General features: G+C 38.5%; 1 protein-coding gene, 1 non-coding gene and 1 pseudogene across 2 annotated transcripts; 1 reads left to right on the forward strand and 2 right to left on the reverse strand.

Moving 5' to 3' along the window:
- LOC134263958 (uncharacterized) lies at positions 1 to 3057 on the reverse strand. The gene is made up of 4 exons (XM_062746303.1): positions 2928 to 3057; positions 1849 to 1964; positions 342 to 817; positions 1 to 238 (listed from the first exon to the last, which is right to left on the reverse strand). The coding sequence occupies exons 1-4, from the start codon at positions 3055 to 3057 to the stop codon at positions 1 to 3; spliced, it is 960 nt and encodes a 319-aa protein (XP_062602287.1).
- A 10792-nt stretch (positions 3058 to 13849) lies between these two features.
- Positions 13850 to 13966, reverse strand: LOC134263977 (5S ribosomal RNA; annotated as a pseudogene).
- Positions 13967 to 14716: 750 nt separating this feature from the next.
- On the forward strand, positions 14717 to 14903 carry LOC134264003 (U2 spliceosomal RNA). Its single transcript, XR_009991432.1, has one exon. It is a non-coding gene; the product is annotated as a U2 spliceosomal RNA (small nuclear RNA).
- The last annotated feature ends 7691 nt before the right edge of the window (positions 14904 to 22594 follow it).

Raw genomic sequence — 22594 nt, forward strand, 5'->3', positions numbered from 1 at the left:
TCAATTTGTCTTATCCCACTGCCAGGTCACTTGTCTGTTTGTGAAGAAATAATCGCAAAACTCGTCACGAATTTCCCTTGTCCCAATATTTGTTCTGTTTCCACCTTGACTTGACAAAGCAATGAAATTACCCTGGGGAGTTGGACCCCTACGCCAATCCCCTTGGATAATACTGATTTTTTCAAAATCCTCACAGTCCATACTTCCTGTGGGCATATATACATCCTGGGACTTTGCTCTTAAAAAATTATGAAGTGCACATGCTGCCAATACAATGCCTTCAACTTTTTCAATTTCTAGTGCAATAGGTGTCTGGAAAATTGCAAACCTGTATACCAAACACATTCTCTACAATACGACGCGCTCTAGAGAGACTATAGTTAAAGATTTGCTTGGCCGGATCATCAAGTTGTCGTGATGGATAGGGTTTCAGTAAATAGGGTTTCAGGGGGAAAGCCTCATCACCAACAATTATATACGGTGTATCATTCCGACGTCCTGGCAGTGGCTTTGGTGGTGGTAGAGACATGGTAGAATTTTCTAGGCGTTCATGAAGTGAGCATCTCGCAAAAATACCCCCGTCACTAATTCTTCCATTGCAGCCAATATCTATGTAAATAAAATTATAATCGGCATCAACAACAGCCATTAAAACTATACTATAGAACCCTTTGTAATTATAAAAGCGGGATCCGCTCCCCACAGGATTTCTTATGGTAATGTGCTTCCCATCAATTGCCCCTATGCAATTCGGAAAGTTCCATTTCATTTCAAAATCATTTGCAATACGTTCCCATTCTTCTGGGGTTGATGGTACCTAAAAAAAAAATAGAACAAATTGACAAAGATTGTTTTGTAGGATACAAGCAATACCTCCCAAAGAAATGATGAAGAGGATGAGAAAAGTGATGACAAAAAAACTGGAAACCATGAATTCAAAAAAGAAGAAAAGAAACTTGCCTGAGGAAGTAATGGAGAAGGCCGTTTCTGCTCTGTCGAGCATTCAAGCGCGGAAAATAGAGAGTGATGATGAGGACACTGTTTTTGCAAAACTTATTGCGAATGAGCTCAGAAAAATTAAGGATCCCAGAAAAAAATCTTTGTTAAAAATTAAAATTCAACAATTGATTTTTGATGCACAATTCAGCAATGTTACGTCTTCAAATTTAGCATCTTTGAGTTCATGTAATTCTTCCACAAATACAATGAATCCATTAACTCAGATGACTGCATTAATGGCCACAGAATTTGATCAATAAAGAAATGATTGTACTTGATTTGAATTTTTCTTATGTAAGAAGTGTAATTGTTTTTGTTGTTTTTTTTTTCTCCTTGGCACAGGCCAGGGGAAGTATTATTAGTTATCCAGGTTCAATCAAGGGTGTACGGGGATTTACCCCGGGTTTTATTCCATACACCCTGAGGCCGCAGGGTGTATGGAATAAAACCCGGGGTAAATCCCCGTACACCCTTGATTGGACCTGGATAACGAATTTATTTCCTTTGTACCTATAAAAATGCTTTGTAAACATCAGAATGTGTCTCAATCTATCGATAAGATAACGACTTACTACAATGCATCGTGACGTCATGTTATTTGGCTTTTATCATAGAGAATGTATGCATTGTGACGTCACGTTTTATTTACACCCGGCTCAAGTCGGGTGCACGGATATTTACACCCGACTTTGTGACCAATCAAAGCTCGTGTTACAAGCTAGATAGGAAATAAAGATATTTTATCCAAGTAGAACAACAGTTATTGAATAGCTGTGAAATCCTAAATTCTTCAAATTATATTTCCTTTCAGCTACATACAACTGTGTACACTCATAAAGAAACACTTACTTTCAAATATCTTTCCTTTAAAACATTATAAATGGCTGTACATGTTTCAGGAATTATAGTAGACAAAGTCTGCTTTGGGATTCTGTACAAGTACACGAGAGATTGATAAGTGTCACCTGCAATATAATATCAAGAGATTTATCATTTAATTTCTTCCAAATACCCGTAGAAAAAAAAATTACAGATTCATTCTCTATTTAGGCGATTTTCCGACCTACAGGCTAAAAAAATTATTTTTTTTATCCTTAAAAAAACCTCATAATCCAATTTATTAATAAATGTTGTGTAGTCAAGACCTGTATATAGGTCCTTGGTTTAGTTAATGATTCTGTAGTATTTATCATGATATAGGATAACAAGTGATGAATTAGCTATAGTATCGACCAGTATTAGCATTAGGTCTATGGGAAACTAGAGAGGTTAGGTGCGTATTAAAGAAAGGTAGGCACGCAAAATTTGTATTTTATATTTTAAAAAGTGACCATTAGCTTATGAACTACGGGGTAATGATATCTAACTTCCATTTTAACGGTAATTGTACAAAAAAAATTCTTATAATGGAGACTATTGCCTTATTCAAATTATTACATATTTAAAATTCCATTTACAGTACAATATCTTATTTATAAAGGAGAAAAAATATAAATTAAAATCAATTTCTAAAAATGTGACCGATATTTAATTCACATCGTTTATTGCCCAATCTGGAATGAGACTCTTCGATACCTTGTCTTATATGGACATATTGATGCAAAATGAATCACGCATTTAAACATTATTTAAAGTTTTTTTTTCTTTATTTGATCGCCATATTTAGTCTTAAAATCACATAACTAATGTGATCAATGTTGAAAAAATAAACACAAAAGTTATTAAAAAAGGGATTAAATTCATATTTATAAATCATATACTTCATCGTAGCAAAGCGGCTTTACAGACAATCATTCTCTGTAGCACGTTAAAAGTATCTTTATACATAGTTTAACAATATTGGTACATTGGTATATTTTCTTTAAGAAATGCTGCACATTTTAATTTAGAGATGGAGCATTTTATGTAACATATGTAAAATATTTAACCTGTTGCAAGAAACCTTAATGTGATGGAGAGTCTTTCTGCTGGCGGAATGGCATCTCTCATGACTGTGTTTCGTCTCTTTATGTGTGGAGTTACTAAATGTAATAGCTCCATAAATGAGTCTTCATCCATGCGGAGGAAGTTTCTGAAGGCACTGGGATCTTCTAAGCTTAGTTCCTGCAAAAATGCATTATGTGCACCATGAAGAGATCTTCTCTGTATCCAGGGGCGCGTCCAAACGCGTCTATTCAACCTTTTTCTTTTTTTAAGGAGCACGAATGCAGTTGCAAGTAAAACTACTGCTACTGCACCAGTAGCTTCGTCTTCCATTTTGAAAATTTATGGATTGTTTTGGACTAAAAACACGTGGAATTTATGGTAATGTTGTTTATAATCTTATAAGGTTTGCCTTAGCGTGTGTACAGGACAGCCGTACGGCTTGCAAAACTTAAGTTTTTAGACTTATGAGGCAAGCCTAATCGTGTGTACCGGCCCTTATATCACATTAATTTGTAAAGATCCCGAGAATGCGGAAAATGTTAAAAATTATAGACCTATTTCTTTGTTGAATTATGATTACAAATTAATTTCTAAAGCAATTACAAATAGAGTTAAAAAAGTTTTAGAATATATAGTACACACTGATCAAACCTGCGCCGTGCCAGGGCGCACCATTTTTAATAATTTGCATTTAATGAGGAACATCATTGATTATTGTGAACAAAAACAGCTCCCAGCGGCTTTTATTTCTTTAGATCAAGAGAAGGCCTTTGATCGCGTAAATTATGATTTTCTTTTCCAAGCACTTTCGGCCTATAACTTTGGACCTTCTCTAATTCGATGGATAAAAACTTTATATACAAATGTATGTTCCTCAGTCATTGTCAATAATCATATTTCGGAACCTATTACTTTATTTCGGGGGGTGCGCCAAGGGTGCAGCCTGAGCCCATTATTATATATTTTAGTTTTAGAACCATTCGCCATCAAAATTCGGGAAGATGATAAAATTCCAGGTATTAAACTACCGGGTACTTCAAAAACGGCTAAGTTATCATTATTCGCTGACGATAGTCTGGCTATTTGTACCTGTGACGCCTCCATAGAGCGTGTACTGTATTGGTGCACGCTGTATGGAAGTGCCTCAGGTGCAAAACTCAATCTACAAAAGACAAAGGGTATTTGGCTGGGGAAATGGAAAAACAGATCAGATCATCCTTTTGGCATTTCATGGGTAGAAAATTGTAAACTATTAGGAGTTAAATTTGGTAATAATGTTACTTCAGATGATATTTGGCAACCTATTCTTACTAAATTTGTTAAAACTTTGAATCTTTGGAAACAACGAAAAATCCATGGTCGCAAAAGTATTGGCGTGCGCTAAATTGTGGTATGTAGGTTCAGTCTGTTTGTTACCTAATTATTATTTACGACAGTTTGAGAGAGCAATTTTTAAATTTTTATGGCCTTGTAAATATGAACTAATTAAGCGAACAGTATGTTATAATTACAAAAGAAATGGTGGTCTGGATATGGTTAATATTAGTTTAAAACTTAAATCTCTAAGGTTAAAACATTTACAGAATATTTTAGAAAACAATGATTCTAAGTACACTTTTTTGTCAGTTTATTGGATTGGCCTAAGCTTAAGACAATTTCAACCTTCTTTCGCAAGTAATAATCGACCTCATTCAAAAACAATTCCTGTTTTTTATCAACAATGTCTGAAAGATTTGAAAGAGTTTTTAGAAATCAAAAATGATAATTACAATTATTCATTTGGCAATATGACAACTAAACAATATTATACAATTTTATTCAGGGGCGTAGCTGCCTATACGCCAGAACGCCATGGCGTGCACATCTTTTAGTCCAAAAAAAAATTACTGTGCATTTTTATAAAATTTATATTCATATTGCTAACCATGCCGGTAGCAAGCGCAACTGCAGAGAGGTCCCTCAGCGTTTTGCGGCGACTGAAAACGTACGTCCGTTCCACTATGAGAAATGACAGATTGTCATCGCTTGGACTTCTCCATATTCACAGAGATTTTAAAATTGATATAGAAAAAGCAAAGGAACAATTTGTTAATTCTAAATCCAGAAAATGGATTTTGGAGAATTTTAGGTAAAGGCTAAACGATAAAATACGAAACATGACGCCGCACGTTTTGGGGAAATTAAATTTGCTGGATTGAAATTGTTTTGTTTTATTTTCATTATTTAAGAATTAGACAAAAAATGGAACTAAAAATACCTTTTTAAAGTAATCACAAAAATTCAGGCAATGCACATGATTTTATATTAAAAAAAAAAAAGAAATATTTTTTAAATATTAATAGATCTATTATTTTTTGGTTTCATAAATCAAAATATCGCGAAGTTGACTTCATCTCGTAGCAAACGTTATATATTTAAAAATACCGTAAATTTTGTTCAGTCTAAACGTGAAAACCCAGGAGCTTCCGGGGGCTTCGCCCCCTAGACCAACTGGGGGCATCAAGACCCCCTGCCTTTTTTGGCGTGCACATCATTTACGTCTAGCTACGCCCCTGTTATTAGAAGAGGTTATAACTAAACCAAGAATCATTAAGATTTTTCCAAGTGTTGATTTTAAAGAAGTTTTCAGACTATGATTTTATAGATAAACATTGCAGAGATGTTATGTTCAGAATTATTCATGAAGTTATACCTGTTACATACTATTTACATAGATTTAGAATTTGTAAAGATAAAATATGTCCATTATGTAAAACTAATACTGAAACTGTTTGTCATCTCCTCTATGAATGCACATTTGTAAAACCACTAGTTATACTTGTTAAAAACTGGTTAAATGTAATTACACATGATAAATTTTCACGTTTCAATATTGCGCATATCCGATTTCATACTTTCCCTATAGATATTTTTAACAAAGAGATTGAATCTGTATGTTTATATTTAATATCCTTGATGTGCACCACAATTTGGAAAGTTAGATGTTTAGTTAGATTTGAAAAGAAAAATATTAACTCAGACAGATTAATCCTGATGTACATTAATAAATTGATTTTTAGAATAAAAGCTGATTTCTATAGATTTGATGAAACTAAATTTTACACATATTGGTTACGCACTTCTCTGTTTTGCTCTGTCAACATTAATAACCTTGACTTTAACATTGGAATTTAATGTTTACATGTACTACCTGTGATACCCGTTGAACCGGTTTTGTTCCATTGATAAATTTATAACGTAAATTCCATCGTAGTAAATACAATCTGCTATGTCCATCTGTTTTAATATTTCTTACAAAATAAATGTCCATCGATATAATTTCAGTATTAATATATAAATAATATTTTATGTACATCAATTTCATTCATCCTCTGCAATAAATTTGTACATCCAGTAAATTCAGTTAAAACGGAAAAACACAACGTATATCTCTTTATATTTATATAACGCTCGTTTTAACTTACACTTTGTTAGTAAAGTAACACTGTTATCGTTTATATAATTGTTTTAAAATGTACATATAATGTAATATGTATTTGATTCAATGAATAAATTATTTTAATAAAAAAAAAATATATATATATAAAGTTTTTCGAAGCTTCTAATGCAGATATGACCAGTCTTGACGAGATGTCAGAAAGTCTTCTAATGGCTCACACCATTAAGATGTCCTACAGGGGGACAACTCGTATGTCCAGAAGAGATGTCATCAGATTCTTTACCGAGTTCCTGGAGACCGAAGACATACAGGCTGTTTGGCAAATGCAGAGAGCAGATTGCTGGTACATCACGCTGGAATCCGAGGAGTGTTTGAACCAACTCGACAACAAACAGCTCAAGCTGGATAACATCACGGTCATCTTACAGGCATGTGACAGGCTCATGGTAAACGTGCGAGTACACTGGTTGCCTCTTTGGATATCAAATGAAGATGTGAAGAAGACCCTAGAGAAATATGGAGATGTGGTGAAGTTTGATTGGGTGAGGGAGGATGGCGTCATCACTGGAGTACGATTAGCGATGATCCGGATGAGGGAGGGGGACCAAGCCTTTATTCCCTACATAACATCTATCTACAGCCATAAGTGCCTGTACGTGGTCCCGGGTCGGCCCCCTGTGTGCTTCAAGTGCGAGGGGGTCGGCCATCTGAGAGGGGAGTGCCCAAACTCCAGTTTCAGGCCGACTGGACCCCGAAGTTTTAAAATATCTGTAAAAAAAATTCTTTCCAAAGTAAGATGATTTTATTATTCACTGAGATTTATAAAGAAGTATTTGGGAAAAGAAACAAGACTTAAACACTAAAGAATTGTGTGTTTTTTATTGTAAAGAGAGTTTTTCGGAGCCGAAAATGGGCATCGCTTCTCGGCCTTTTGGCTAAGATCAATGTGTATGGTCTAGTCATTAGTTTGTGGAAAACTTTCATCATGGATGATACAATGCTGAATTTGATGGAAAGAACAATTAAAGTGTCATTACAGGGTTCTCGTTAGGCAGTTACAGGATTCGGCAGGAGAGAGTTACTGCGCTTCGTCCGGGCGATCGACGATGAGGTTGAAGTACTGGCAGTGTGGCAGATGGAGTGTGCTAACACGTGGTATGTTACCTTTACACATACTAACATTGTAGACCGTCTTGATGGAGAGGTAGTGAAGACCGATGGCCTGACTCTGTATATGAACGCGTGTGACCGTGTCACGGTGACTGTACGGGTTCACTGGTTGCCTATATGGGAGCCTAATGAAAAGGTGACGGAGGCTTTAAGTGTATATAGGGAAATTAAGTCTACCAAACACGTCTCTGAGAATGGCATCGCTACTAGTGTGAGGGAGGTTGTCTTCTCCATGAGGGAGGGTGACCGATCCCACATCCCGTATTTAACCCAGATTTCTGGGAACAAGTGTCTGTTTTCGGTGCCCGGCAGGGCACCGATTTGTTTCAAGTGTAACGAAGTGGGCCATTTGACACAAGATTGCCATTATATGGCAACCGGTCCCTCATTTTATAAGCCACGAAGCTACGCTACGGCGTTAGATCGTCGGCCGTTAGTAAGCCAGGACAAGTGACCGGGGAGGCTGTCGGTAAGCCTCGGGAGGAGCCCCGGAGCTTCCCACGGACAAGGGTGGGGACCGCGGTGGTCCCCAGGGAGAGTCGGTTCAAGCTGATCGTGAGTTTTTGTGTGTTTGTGTGTGTTTTATGTCTAAAATTATATGTTAAGTTTATAAGTTCTATTTTCATGTTAATATTAGTTTATTGTGATGTTTATTCTGTTTCATGTTTAAGTTATATTTGTTTTTGTTTTATTGCTATAGTTATAGGGTTTCCTTCAATACACGCACGATTTTTTCATGCTAATTTCTTACTTCAAAGTTACTTTCATAGTATAAACCTGTTCCGAACACCTGTTCACTACCTGCGTTTGACCTTGAGACGATTTCTATTATTACATAACAATGGCCATTAGAATCGTCACGCTTAATATCAATGGGCTTCTAAATCCCCAGTCTAAATCCGAACTCCTCATACAAAGTTTAAGGTGGCTCATTACATCCACAGTTTGTTTTAGATTTCATGACAGCACCACTTATCATGTAGATGCCAAATATCCAAATGGAGATGTTGATATCGTAAATATTTTTTAGAGAATGTTTTAACTTTCTTTTTATTTTGGTGAAATGTTTTATTTCAAGTTTATTATTTCCAGAATTTCAGAACTTTCAGTGTCAAACGATGGACATCTTTCTTAGACAAGTACACAAAATGAAAATACCTCATAATACATAATATTAATTTTATTAGAAAAAATAGTTTTCTTCTAAAAAACAATGAATGTCATTATCTTTTTAATATGCGCATAAAATATTTTTAAAATGAGTTCTGAAGAGACAAGGAATATATTTCAATGAATTGCTTGTGACCAATAGAATGAAGAATGTTTCAACGAAATGAAAATTCCAATTGAGAAAATATTTGGTATAAAAAGTCCTTTTTCAAGAGTTATCTTTCCTAATTACCCAAGACTCAAAACACAAAGGAACGTTTGAACATTACATCTAAATTTCAGAATAAAGCTTTAAACTTCCATAATTAATTATATTTAAATCAATAAAGCAAATGTATAAATTAACACCAACACAGTAAATTGTGCAAGTAAATAACATTTTTAATTTCAACAAGGTTGTCGATTTAAACTCGAATTTCCTCCATACAAACACGTTGACTGATAGAGCTCACTGCTTCGACATGTCAGAAGTTTGGCGAAGATTTGGCTGTTGTTTTCTTTTGTTTCTGCTAAAAAGTAATCCTTCTTGGTGTATGTAAAATGAATCTGTTACTTTGTTTTCACTGTTTATAACACCGCATGGCTCATTTATTTTTAAAAGCGTTTTAAAGGTCAGGGTCATATTATTGAGGTACCCATACGATTCGACCCCAAAGCAAATCGGTCGAAACAATGGAGGTTTATTTTTTTTGTGTAGTACGTCATCAAAACAAGAAACACATTTCACTAATATAAATAATGTTCTATCTATTAAGTCTTTATTTAATACAAATAAGTGCTATTTTAGTTTTGGTTCAAATAGAAGTAGAGGAGTTGGTATTATAGTTTTAAATTCAGACATTACAGTTAATAAATTTTGTGTGGTAGGGAAGGGCATAAGCACGGGCCTGGTAGCTGTTGGGGATCACGAGAAATGGATAAAATGGGCGAAGTGGTCATGGAATTTTTGGAACTGCCCCTGTGTCATCATTTGAATTCAATGTTATATAAGTGTTATATGTCTAAAACTAAAAATATGGATTTCGATTGAACTTGAATTTTCAAGACCGAGTTTCAGAATTTCTCGCACCTGCATAGTGCATTGCAGCCTATGCATTAGAAACGAATTACATACCTTTTGCTGTCAAAGACTTTTAAAAAAATATTTAACACAACCTAACATTTACTATTTTCATTTTTAAGTCAATAGAAAATTTTTAAAATATCAGTACAAAATTCTTTCCAATGTAAAATGATTTTATAATTCAGTAAGATTTAAAAAGAAGTATCTAGGAAAAGAAACAAGACTTAAACACTAAAGAATTGTGTAATTCTTATAGTATATGGAGTTTTTCTGAGCCGAAAACAGGCATCGCTTCTCGGCCTTTTGGCTAAGATTTGATCACAATTACAGTGTGTTTGTAAGTTTAACTTACAGATTAACTATGAATTTGGAAGACATGACGGAATCGCTGATGATGGCCCACACCATTAGGCTGACGTGGAGAGGCAAGAAACGATTATCACGGAGAGATGTTACAGAATTCTCCGAGGACGTCTTAGATGCTCCCAACCTTGTGGCTGTATGGCAGATGACGAGATCAGATGCCTGCAGGCTGCCAGCTGGTACCTCACGTATGAAGACTCCAACGTAGTTGACGATCTGGACGGGAAGGAACTGAGGTACGAACAAGTAACTGTATATTTACAGGCGTGTGACCGTATCAGAGTTCACATGCGGATACACTGGTTGCCGTTATGGATTACAAACGAGGACGTACAGAAGTGTGTCGATAAGTATACTGACATCGTTAATCTAGACTGGGAGAGGGAGGACGACATCATCACCGGCGTGAGGACAGTGACCTTCACAATGAGAGAAGGAGATCAAGGTCATATCCCATACCTTACCCAGATATATGGCCATAAGTGCTTATTTGTCATTCCTGGCTGGCCCCCAGGGTGCTTCAAGTGCGAGGGGGTCGCTCACCTCAGAGGGGAGTGTCCCCAGTCAGGTTACGGTATGACTGGGCCCCGAAGTTTTGCTTCGGTGGTCCAGTCGAGGGCTGTCAGTATGCCCGGGCAGCAGGCTGTTGGTAGGCCTGCTGCTAATAAGGACAAAGAAGGAAGTCAGAATCCCCAGGGGGAAAAAATCCTCCTGAGACTGTTAGCAAGTCTCAGGAGGTAGGGGCTGTTGGGAAGTCCCCGGACATTGAGACTGTTAGCAAGTCTCGGGAGGAGGAGTCCTCGGACTCCCCTAGACAGACGGAGGACATGACGGTCCCTCAGTGGCTGCTGACCCCTCACAGACAGGCCAGGAGGACCGGGATGGTTCTCCTGCAGAGGAGGAGTCTGTGGGCGACTCCTTCATGGCAGAAATCCTTAGTGGTACCCAGCTGGGTACCCCAGGGGGTGACACTGAGGTGTCCCCCAGACACACACGCAGACCTGGGCCGAGCAGATGGATGCGGAAACGGACGACGACGAAGGGTTCCAACCAGTGCAGAGAAAACGGAAAGTGTCCGAGCTCACTAAGGACGATCCGGTGAGTCCCTCGTCGGCCGTGCCCAGCAGGGCGAACCATAAGTAACTTTATTAGTGATAATGAACGAACTCTATATGGACAATGGCGGCGGTACATTCCCTCGAGAACGACTCGGCCTGTCCCTGGACTATCCAATACAATGTAAGGAACTTTTCCTGGTTTTATTTAATTACTTATATTATAATTTGTCTCTTAGTTATGTTTATTTTGTCTGTTCATTTTTATTTTGTTTTGTTTTGTCTTAGTTTCTGTTTTCATTTTCTGTTTTCATTTTCTCTGTACGTTCTGTTATTTTTGTTTAGTTCACTCATGTTTTTCTCTCTCACGAGATTTTTGTTTGAGTTAGACTAGACTTAAACACTAAAGAATTGTGTATTTTTCATTGTATAGAGAGTTTTTCGGAGCCTAAAATCGGCATCGCTTCTCGGCCTTTTGGCTAAGATCAAAGTGATCAAATTAATAAGTTTTTCTAAGTTATATTACAGAAATGATTGGTTTCGAAGAAATGTCAGAAAGTTTGATAATGGCGCATACCATCAAGATGACGTATAGAGGAACGACTCGCCTGACCAGAAGGGACGTAATTCGATTCTTCACAGAGAACTTAGAAGTTGACGATATACAGGCGGTGTGGCAGATGCAGAGAGCGGACGCATGGTACGTCACTCTAGAGTCTGAGGAGTCCGTGAATGAGCTGGACAGTAAACAGTTAAAACTGGACGACATCACAGTTATTTTGCAGGCGTGCGACAGGTTGATGGTGAATGTGAGAGTCCATTGGCTTCCTCTCTGGATCTCCAACGACGATGTAAGGAAGAGTCTCGAGAAGAAAGGGGACGTGGTAAAGTTTGACTGGGTACGGGAAGACGGTGTCATCACGGGGGTGAGATCGGTGATGATCCGGATATCAGTAAGCCCCAGGAGACAGTTAGTAAGTCTCAGGAGTAGGAGTCCTCGGACTCCCCTAGAGTCACGGAGGACCATGACAGTCCCGGGGGGGGGGGGGGGGGTTAGTGGCTGCTGACCCCTCCCAGACAGGCCAGGAGGACCGGGTGGTTCTCCTGCGGAGGGGGAGTCCGTGGGCGATTTCCTTGTAGATGAGTTATTAAGTGGCACCCAGCTTGGTACTCAGCTGAGTGCCACAGGGAGGAACACTGAGGTGCCCCCCCCCCCCAGACGTGGGCTGAGCAGATGGATGCAGAGACAGACGAGGACGAGGAATTCTATTTCTTACTTCCATACTTTAAGGCTTCAGCAGAACTATGTAGAAACTAGAAATATGTCCATAGGACACAAATGCCCCACCGAGAGTATATTAGTAATGCAACATGAAAATTTGTGTATTAGTGTATGAAATTTAATGAAAATATCTTGACAGTTTCTTTCAATTGATATCTTAAAAATTGGAAATAGATGATATATTCTGACTTAATAATGGAGAAGTGCATGCTTGAATAAAACTATGTTTAGTTGTTTCTTTCAAACTAAGCAATACAAATTAAAGAGAAGGGAGGTCAAGTTCACAAAAAAAGCATGGTCAAAAGTTTTGATGTAGTTGAATAGCTCCCACTAGTATGTATCAGCATTTTTTTTATTTTATTGAAATTGGCAGTTTAAAATATAGTTTTTATCATGTTTTAATACCTACAGATTATGCCCCGAATGCTACTTGTCAAGCATCAGAAAAGGTTTTTATTTCTCAAATTTGATATGTCTGTAGGCATTTTTCATTTACTAGGTCTTCACCTTAAGATGTTTCATCAATCTAATTAAAATTAGATTTTCTGAATCTGCTACTGCTTCTCAAACACATAAAACATCTTAATTGTGGTCACTTCAGAGCGACCTTTCGATTATGAATAAACACAAAAATGTTGGCCAATCACATTCAAGTTTATCATTGATACTGTGTTAGGCTGCATTAAAAAAAATTTGGTGTAAATTTAATGTATAGCCCCCCAGTCTGGCATCTTTATTTGAATTCAATAATGTAAACAAAAAAGCTCAAACTATACAAAATATCCCGCACATCACATTCATACATAGCACAGCTTTAGCAATGCATATTTTGTTTACTACGAAACTCCTAGGGCATTAAGGTTCCCCAGTAAAGAGGACGCCCTTCCAAACTATAACCAAATTTTGGAGGCAATGAGTTCATCGGCTAATCAAAAGGTCGCTCTGACATGACCCGATAACTCTTTATTCATCAATGTTTTGTTATAAATAACTGAAGCAAAAATGTTAATCATAACAATCTGCATCAACGCATTGTAAAATTTTGATAATATGTTACTTAGTAAGGGGCCATTAGGGGGCCAAAATGCCCAATTTTGGATTCTTTATATCTCCAAAATGAGAAATTTTGATAAGCGGTATCGAATGAAGGATACTCAGAGTCGTCTTTTTGAAATTTTACCATCATTATATATATGCAAAAACATCCCATTAAGGATTTAAAGGGCTGGTCCATTCTCCAAGGAGAATAAAGAATGAAATAAAAGAAAGAAAGATAAAGAAAACAAAGAAAAAGAACACGCACAAAAAGAGAAAGGGAAAAAATTACAAGAATTTTTTTTTTTTTTTAAATTAGAAAAAAAACACAACCCAAACCAAAATAGAGTCTAAGACACTTGGTATTCCCAGGCGGTCACCCATCCAAGTACTAACCAAGCTCGACGTTGCTTAACTGCGGTGATCGGACGAGAAACGGTGCTTTCAACGTGGTCATTGCAGCCCGGAGGACTGGGCTGCTCTATACATATAAGTTTAAGTGTTGGTGTATGGGGATTTGGGTGGGAGTAGTTATGTACGCATTGTAAAATTCAAACAAAGAAAAAGAACACGCACAAAAAGAGAAAGGGAAAAAATTGATAATAGAAAAAAAAACACAACCCAAACCAAAATAGTATAGGTTTTCTAAACATTGAAAAGATTGATAATCAAAATGTTCTTTCCGTTTATAAATTACGAGATATATAATATATTTACTTCATAAAGTGAATCTGTAAAAATATGTACGTTTTTCATATTTAATATATAAAGTTACTTATCATTTACTATCGAAATAATGACAGGTCCCTTTTTTTAGAACATTGAATTTTACTTCTCGGATAAAAACGTACTTTGCACAGTTCGTGTTTTATATTTTAAAATTGAAAATTAATACATTTTTAAATATATATGATGCGTGAGTCTAACTTCAATTTATATTATTTGTATCAAGTTTGAAATGGTATCGTTTTTGATTGATTTTTATCCGACTACAAGTTTTTAAAAAGTATTTGCGACTATCGTCTCCATCATTGAGACGCATGCCTTTTTACACATATCGAAGCGTTTGTTGATCAAGACTCATTTTCATTGTTTACTTTATATATTTCTCGGGCAACAATTGATGATTACATCAATGTTTTCTTGTTGTGAATTGTGAAAAGAATTGTGTATTTTTTATTGTACAGGGATTTTTTTCGGAGCCGGAAATTGGCACCGCTTCTCGGCCTTTTGGCTAAGATCAAAGTGTAGTATCTGTTCTTTCCATTAGGTTTAAGCTTCATTATGGAGGATACTCAGTTCAATCCTATGGAAAGAACTGTCAAGGTTTTTTGCAGGGTCCTCGTTCATCGGTGAATTCGTAGGGTAGACGGGAGTTACTCCGCTTTTTACGCAAGATTGACGAGCAAATCACGATCCTGGCTGTCTGGCAGATGGATGTATGGTGTAGTCATTAGGTTGTGGAAAACTTTCATGATGGATGACCCCCAGCTAAATTTAATGGAGAGGACTATCAAGGTATTTTTGCAGGGTCCCAGACCAGCAGTTAGTTCATTCGGCAGACGAGAGTTACTTCGCTTGTTGCTTAAGTTCGACGATAAGATCAACATCCTGGCTGTTTGGCAAATGGAGAAGGCCAACACTTGGTTTGTGACCCATGAGGACCCTCGTATCGTGGACCAGCTCAATGGTGAAATAGCCAAGGTAAGTGATTTGACATTGCATTTTAATGCATGCGATAGGATCAGTGTGACTGTCCGCATACACTGGCTGCCGATATGGGAATTAAATTACGATGTAGGGAAAGTCTGTGGGAAAGGGAAAGGATTACGGTGAACTGTCTGAAGTCACTGAAACATGTTTTAGATAACAATGTGGCAACGGGGGTGAGGGAGGCCGTCCTCTCCATGAGGGAGGGCGATCAAGCTTTAATACCTTACCTGACCAAGATCCACGGTCAAAGATAGTATCTGTTCTTATCAGATTAATATCTAGCGTCTTTGATTATGATAGAAGGTACCCCCTTCGAGGGGAGTAGCTCTACTTCTATAATGGAGCATACGGCGAAGTTTACAATGAAGGGTCCTAGATCGAAAGTTGCCTGGAAAGATTTTATCAAGTTCTTTAGAGACATGGGTCTAGATACAATCGTCGCAGCCTGGCAGATGGAGAGACCAGATGTGTGGTATGTGACTTTTGAAGGCGGAATGCGTGAATTGAATTGACGGTAAGACGTTCGCGTTCAAGGATGGTTTCTATTTGCACACCGATACCTGCGACAGAGTACGAGTTGTCCTTCGTGTCCATTGGTTACCATTTTGGGGGTCCAATTCCGACCTAGCCAAGGCCCTGGAGGTGTACGGTGAAATCATACGGATACGTCATCAGACAGAAGATGGTGTTATTACAGGAGTGCGGGAGGCAGTAATTCAGATGCGAGAAGGTGAACAGAGAGCCATCCCTTATGAAAGCAAAGTTCATGGTCACAAATGTTTATTTGTGATTCCAGGACGCTCCCCGGTCTGCTTCAAATGCCATGAAGTGGGGCATGTCTGGGGTGAGTGTTCCTGGGGGACAGGTTCTGGGCAGCGGAGCTATGCTTCTGTCATAGTGACCATGATATTGTATTATTAGAAATTAATGTTTCTAATTCCGATAATATAACTTTTAGGGAGTGATACTGGAAATTTAATAACTCTTTACTACAAGATAAAAAACTTTTATCAAACAATTTACTTAATATTAGACTGAATTAATAGAGGGGTTTTATATGCATTTAGAACCATGGGAACATTTAAAAGAACAAATTAAAAATTTTACTATTCATTATTGTAAGAAAAAAGCAAATGTTAAGCGTAATGTATTACAGCAATTAAAAAAGGCTTATTATCAGATGCAATATTTTGAAAATAAAAATCCTGGTCAGTTTATGGATAGATTTAAGGAAATTTAAAGTCAAATTAAAGAGTTTCAGCTGCAAAATTACACTGGCTCGAAAATTCGGTGAAAGGCTGAAAGTTTTGATGACGATGAAAAACGTCTAAATTCTTTTTTCAACAAGAAATTAAAATAGCCAAACAGAAAACTATTACAAAAATACTCAGTCTTCCAAAACTTCAAATACTAATTCCGGCGATATTTTGGGTATTTTTCGAAGCTTTTCTTACAGAATGATACATATTGAAGAATTGTCCGCAAGTCTGATCATGGCTCACACCATAAAGATGACCAGCAGAGGGACTTCCCGTATGATACGGTGAGACGTTATCAGGCTATTCACGGAGTTCCTTGAGATAGACGGGATATCGGCAGTCTGGCAAATGGAGCGTGGGGACACTTGGTACGTGACCTTCGAGTCTCAGGACACAGTTACATCGTTAGATGGGAGACAGATTAATGTAGACAAAGCTACTATCATTCTACAGGCCTGTGACAGGGTCTCCGTACTAGTGAGGATTCACTGGCTTCCTCTCTGGGTGTCTCAGGAGAAAGCCAGGCGCTCCATAGACAAGTACGGGGAGGAAGAAAAGTTAGAGTGGGCCACAAAGAATAGCGTGATGACAGGGGTCAGAACAGCAGTTATCAGGATGAAAGAGGGGGAACAACTCTACATACCATATATTACCTCCTTGTATAGTTATAAATGTCTCTTTCTCGTCCCAGGTCGGCCCCCTGTTTGCTTTAGGTGTGAGGGGGTTGGCCATTTGAAGGGCGAGTGCTCCCATTTTGACGGATTTAGTAAGACTAAACCCCTAATCTATGCTTCGGCGGTTCAGTCTACGACTGTCGGTAGATCTGAGCAGGCTGTTAGTAGGCCTGCCGCTACTAGAAGGGAACAGGGTGTCCCCGACCATGAAACATCACTTGGGGCTGTAAGTAAGCCCACTGAGACTTTTGGCAAGTCTAAGGAGGAGTCCTCACACCCCCTTAGACACACGGAGGACCATGAGGGTCCCCGGGGGGGGGGGGTCAGTGGCTGCTGACCCCTTCTCAGTCAAGACAGCAGGACCGGGGTGGTTCTCCTTCGGAGGGGGAGTCCGGGGGAGACTCCCTTGTTGATCTGAAGTTGTACCCAGCTTGGCACTAAGCTGAGTGCCACAGGGGGGACACTGAGGTGTCCCCCCAGACGTGGGCGGAGCAAATTGACGCTGAGACCGAAGGATTTCAGACATTTAAGGGGAGAAGAGAAAAGTCAGCGATTTACCAAAGATGATCCAGTAAACCCGTTGTCGGCCGAACCAAGCAGATGCAATAGAATGTAAGTTGACTTTTTATTTATTACTGAACTGTTAATGGACTATGAAGGTGGAAAAGTCACTCAATGACGACATGGCCTGTCCCTGGACTATTCTTTATTATTTAAGATTTTCTCCTGGTATTTATTTGTTTTCATTATAATTTGTGTTTTAATTAAGTTTATTTTGTCTGTTCATTTATATTTTGTTTTGTTTTGTCTAAGTTACTGTTTTCATTTTCTCTGTACGTTCTTTTATTCATAATTCACTTTAATGCTTGAGACAGGATTATAGTTAATGTGAGAGTGCATTGGCTCCCTATATGGGAGTCCGATGAGGATGTCGCCTCTGTACTGGCGTCCTACGGGGAAGTAAAGTCGACACGACATGTGATCGACAACGGGGTGAGGTATGTCGTCCTCTCCATTCGAGGGATGGCAACCAAGACCAAATACCCTTCATTAGTTAACTGAAGTTACACGGGCATAGGGTTTTATATTTCGTGGCGGGCAGACCCCCGGTCTGCTTTAAATGTGAACAGGTCGGCCACGTGAGGCAGGAGTGCCAGTTCATGGCATGTGGCCACAGACCTTACGGGCCCCGTACGTATGCTACGGCGGTCCGTAAGCTGGCTGTCGGTAAGCCAGGATCAGAGGCTGTAAATAAGCCTCGGGAGGAGCCCCAGGGAGAGGAGACTTATGTCAAACCTCCCCAAGACAACCAGGAGGATCACGGTGGTCCTGGGCAGGAGGAGTCCGCGGTTGACTCCCCCTCAGTTGAGAAGTTACCCGAGGGGGGCACTGGTTAAAATCAGCATCGCTTCTAGGCCTTTTGGCTAAGGACGATCAAATTTACAGTTTTTGTAAGAAAATATTGGTAGGAAATGATGAACATGGAAGATATGACTAAATGGCTTATGATAGCTCATACCATCAGACTTACGTAGAGGGGAAAGAAGAAACTATCAAGGAGAGATTTAACAGAGTTTACCAAAGTGATCCTGGACGCCCCTGATATAGTAGCGGTGTGGCAAATAAGTAGATCGGACAAGTGATACTTGACATTTGAGAACTCTAACACAGTAGATGTCTTTGATCGTAAAGAGCTAAGGTATGAGAAGGATATGGAAATAACGAACAGTATTCAATCTCAACGTCCATTAAACAAATATACAAAATAAGAGCAGAGCAAACACGGACCTCCAAAACATCAGAGGTGAGATCAGGTGCCATGGAGGAGTGAGCATCCCCTGCCGACCGGTCACACCCGCCGTGTGCTCGTTGTCACAATCAGGAAACAACGGAAAAAATCCGTGGTCAATTCAGTGTACAAACAATGGACCAACAATTGGTATGAAAAACGTCAGTCAGCATTTTATTCAATGATAAATTGTATTTGCTGACAAGGTCATTGTATCGACCATAGAATTTACGAAATGATGACTTTAAACGAGACTGTTGATATTCTTGTTTCATCAACTTGCTTGTCAATAATTTACCTCGTTGAAGAAATTGTTCATACGTAGAGCATGTTCTTGCGTATCGAATCAACTGAGATATAAATACTCCGTATGCAGGTGATGAAGGTATATTGCTGCATAAGTAAGGGAAGTTGACGATAGAAAAGTTAAAGTCATCACGTTTATCATATAGCTTGGTTGTTAGATTACCATTAGTGTCTTTTTCAAGTAAAATATCCAAGTATGAAGCAGAAGTGTCGGACTCTGTGGTATCTTTTATCTCAAGCTCACCAGGATAAATCGTGTCGACGTAGGAATGGAAATTATCATTATTAATTGACAATACGTCGTCGATATATCTAAATGTCGAGATGAAGGCCACAGCAAGTGTTTTCTTCTTTTCACGCAAAAGATTTTGCATAAATTCTGCTTCATATGAATATAAAAATAAGTCTGCTAATAACGGAGCGCAATTTGTACCCATGGGAATTCCAATAGATTGTTGGAATACCTGGTCTACAAAAACCACATAGATATTGTCAATCAGAAACTCAAGCATTTTCTTGATGTCAACTTCAGACTACTTATGTGTGCAATCAGAATCTGTTTTAACAAAATAATTCTTCAAATGACCAATGACGAGGTAAGTAAAATTACGAGTTCCATTTTTGTTGAAGAAGCAGCTGTCAATGATATCAAAAAGCCTGGATTTTAATTTGTCGTGGGGAATTGTTGTGTATAAAGTTGAAAAGTCGTAAGTTTTTATGCTGTTGATTTTTGTAAAGTCTTGTGATTTCAAATTGTCCAAAAGTTCTTTAGAATTTTTAAGTATCCACATCTGATTTACACCACTTCTTGAATATATAGTTGTACAGTACTCTTGAAGTTTTTCCTTCACTACTGTCAATATTTTAGTGAGAAGGTTACGGTGTATTTACAGGCGTGCGACCGGATTCATCATGAGAATACACTGACCAATGAGGACGTGAGAAGTGCATATACAAATATGGTGATACTACCAACCTGGACTGGGAGCGGAGGACATTATTCCTTAAGTGAGGACTGTGACTTTCACTATGAGGGAGGGTGATCAAGGACACATTCCATACCTCAGTCAAATATATGGTCACAGGAGTTTGTCGTTCCAGGCAGGCCCCCAGTGTGCTTCAAGTGCGATGGGGGTCGTTCACCTCAGAGGTGAGTGTCCCCAGTCGGGCTACGTAGTGATTGGGCCTCGAACTTTTGCTTCAGTGGTCCAGTCACGGGCGGTTAGTAGGCCCGTGCAGCAGGCTGTTGGAAAGCCTGTTGCTGATAAAGAGAAAAAAGGGGGACAGAGTCCCCAGGGAGAGAAAAATCCTCCCGAGACTAGTGGCTAATCTCAGTAGGCAGGGGCTGTTAATAGGCCTATTGAACCTGCCGAGACTGTCGGAGGACCATTACGGTCCCGGGGGGGGGGGCAGTGGCTGCGGACCCCTCTCAGGCAGGAGGACCGGGGTGATTCTCCTACGGAGGGGGAGTCCTTGGGCGACTCCCTCATAGACGAAATCTTAAGTGGCACCCAGCTTGGCGCCACAGTGGGGGGGGGGGGGCACTGAGGTGTCCCTCCAGAGCTGAACGGAGCAAATGGAAGCAAATGACGAGGGTTTCATTTCAGTTCAGGGGAGAAAGAGAAAAGTTAGTGATTTGACACATGATTACCCCATGAGTCCTTTTTTGGTGCAGCCAAGCCGTTCCGACAGTCGTAAGTAGTAACTTTTGTGATTAACCGAATGTTTAATAGACTATGGGGCGGTAAATTCCTTTAATGACGACCTGGCTTGTCCCTGGACTGTTCTTTATTTTTCAAGATTTTCTCCAGGTGATTTTTTTATTTATTTATTATGATTGGTGTTTTAGTTATGCTTATTTTGTTGTTTTTATTTTGTCTGTTCATTTATATTTTGTTTTGTCTATGTTTCTGTTTTCATTTTCTCTGTACGTTGATAATGATTTTAAATACTGATATTGTAATTAATATATTTCATTTAGATATGAATGGCAGGTTAGTCTATATTGATATTACTTATAATGATATACAATATAGAATTGTTAATACTTATGCACCTAATAATGAAAACGATAGAATAATGTTTTTTGACGATCTATATCCTCTACTTCTTTTTAATAAACATTTAATTAAAAATAGGCAGGTTATTCTATATCAGGTTTTATTAATTACAATATCAGGATTTAAAATTATTATGCCTACTTCTATTAGAAGAAGGATATGGAGATAACGAACAGTATTCAATCTTAAAGTCCATTAAACAATATACAAAATCAGAGCAGAGCAAACACGGACCTCTGAAACATCAGAGGTGGGATCAGGTGCCATGGAGGAGTGAGCATCCCCTGCCGACCGGTCACACCCGCCATGTGCTCGTTGTCTTGATAAGAAAATAACGGAAAAAATCCGTCGTCATTTCAGTGTATAAATAATGGACTAACAATTGGTATGAAAAACGTCAGTTAGCATTTGACACAATGATAAATTGTATTTGCTGACAAGATCATTGTATTGACCATAGAACTTACGAAATGATTACCTTAAACGAGACTGCTGATATTCTTGTTTCATCAACTTTGCTTGTCAATTATTTACCTCGTTTAAGAAATTGTTCATACGTAGAGCATGCTCTTGCATATCTAAGATATATATACTACGTATGCAGGTGATGAAGGTATATTACTGCATAAGTAAGGGAAGTTGACGATAGAAAAGTTTAAAGTCATCACGTTTATCATATAGCTTGTTTGTAAGATTACCATTAGAACCAAAACTCAAATAGCATTTATCAGTATTAAATAAAGACTTAAAAGATAAAACGTTATAAATGTTAGTACAAGAGGCCCATGTGCCTTATAGGTCACCTGAGAATCATGCAACAATTTTCCAGTGATTGGAATGATTCATGTTTTAAGCCAGATGCTATGGCATTCACAATTTTGAAAGAAGCACAACTGATCATCATAACTATACACTTAGCAGTTGCTAAGTTTCGTTACTTAATACCCATAGGAAGGGTGTGGGAACAAAAAATGCATTTCAACTCATTAGTAATATTCAGCAATAATCAGTAGTGCCCCTACCACACATGAACCCCTTACCAGTGGAACGACAAACTCTTGTGACCATATATTTGACTGAGGTATGGAATGTGTCCTTGATCACCCTCCCTCATAGTGAAAGTCACAGTCCTCACTTAAGGAATAATGTCCTCCGCTCCCAGTCCAGGTTGGTAATATCACCATATTTGTATATGCACTTCTCACGTCCTCATTGCACAAAATTGCACAATTTTTGAAAAGGCATCCTTGTTTTTCAAAAATATTTGAGGCCACAATTAAAATACTGTTGG

This window comes from Saccostrea cucullata, unplaced genomic scaffold (genome assembly GCF_032062105.1).
Source record: "Saccostrea cucullata isolate Sc308-1 unplaced genomic scaffold, CSIRO_AGI_Scuc_v1 ctg479, whole genome shotgun sequence".
In the NCBI taxonomy this organism is placed as follows: Eukaryota; Metazoa; Mollusca; class Bivalvia; order Ostreida; family Ostreidae; genus Saccostrea; species Saccostrea cuccullata.

Coding starts and splice junctions, on each gene's coding strand:
- LOC134263958 (XM_062746303.1), bottom strand. CDS start 3,057: ATGGATGAAGACTCATTTATGGAGCTATTACATTTAGTAACTCCACAC. Junction 1,965..2,927: donor ATTAAGGTTTCTTGCAACAG/GTTAAATATTTT, acceptor ATTATATTGCAG/GTGACACTTATCAATCTCTC. Junction 239..341: donor CGTCGTATTGTAGAGAATGT/GTTTGGTATACA, acceptor TAATTTTTTAAG/AGCAAAGTCCCAGGATGTAT.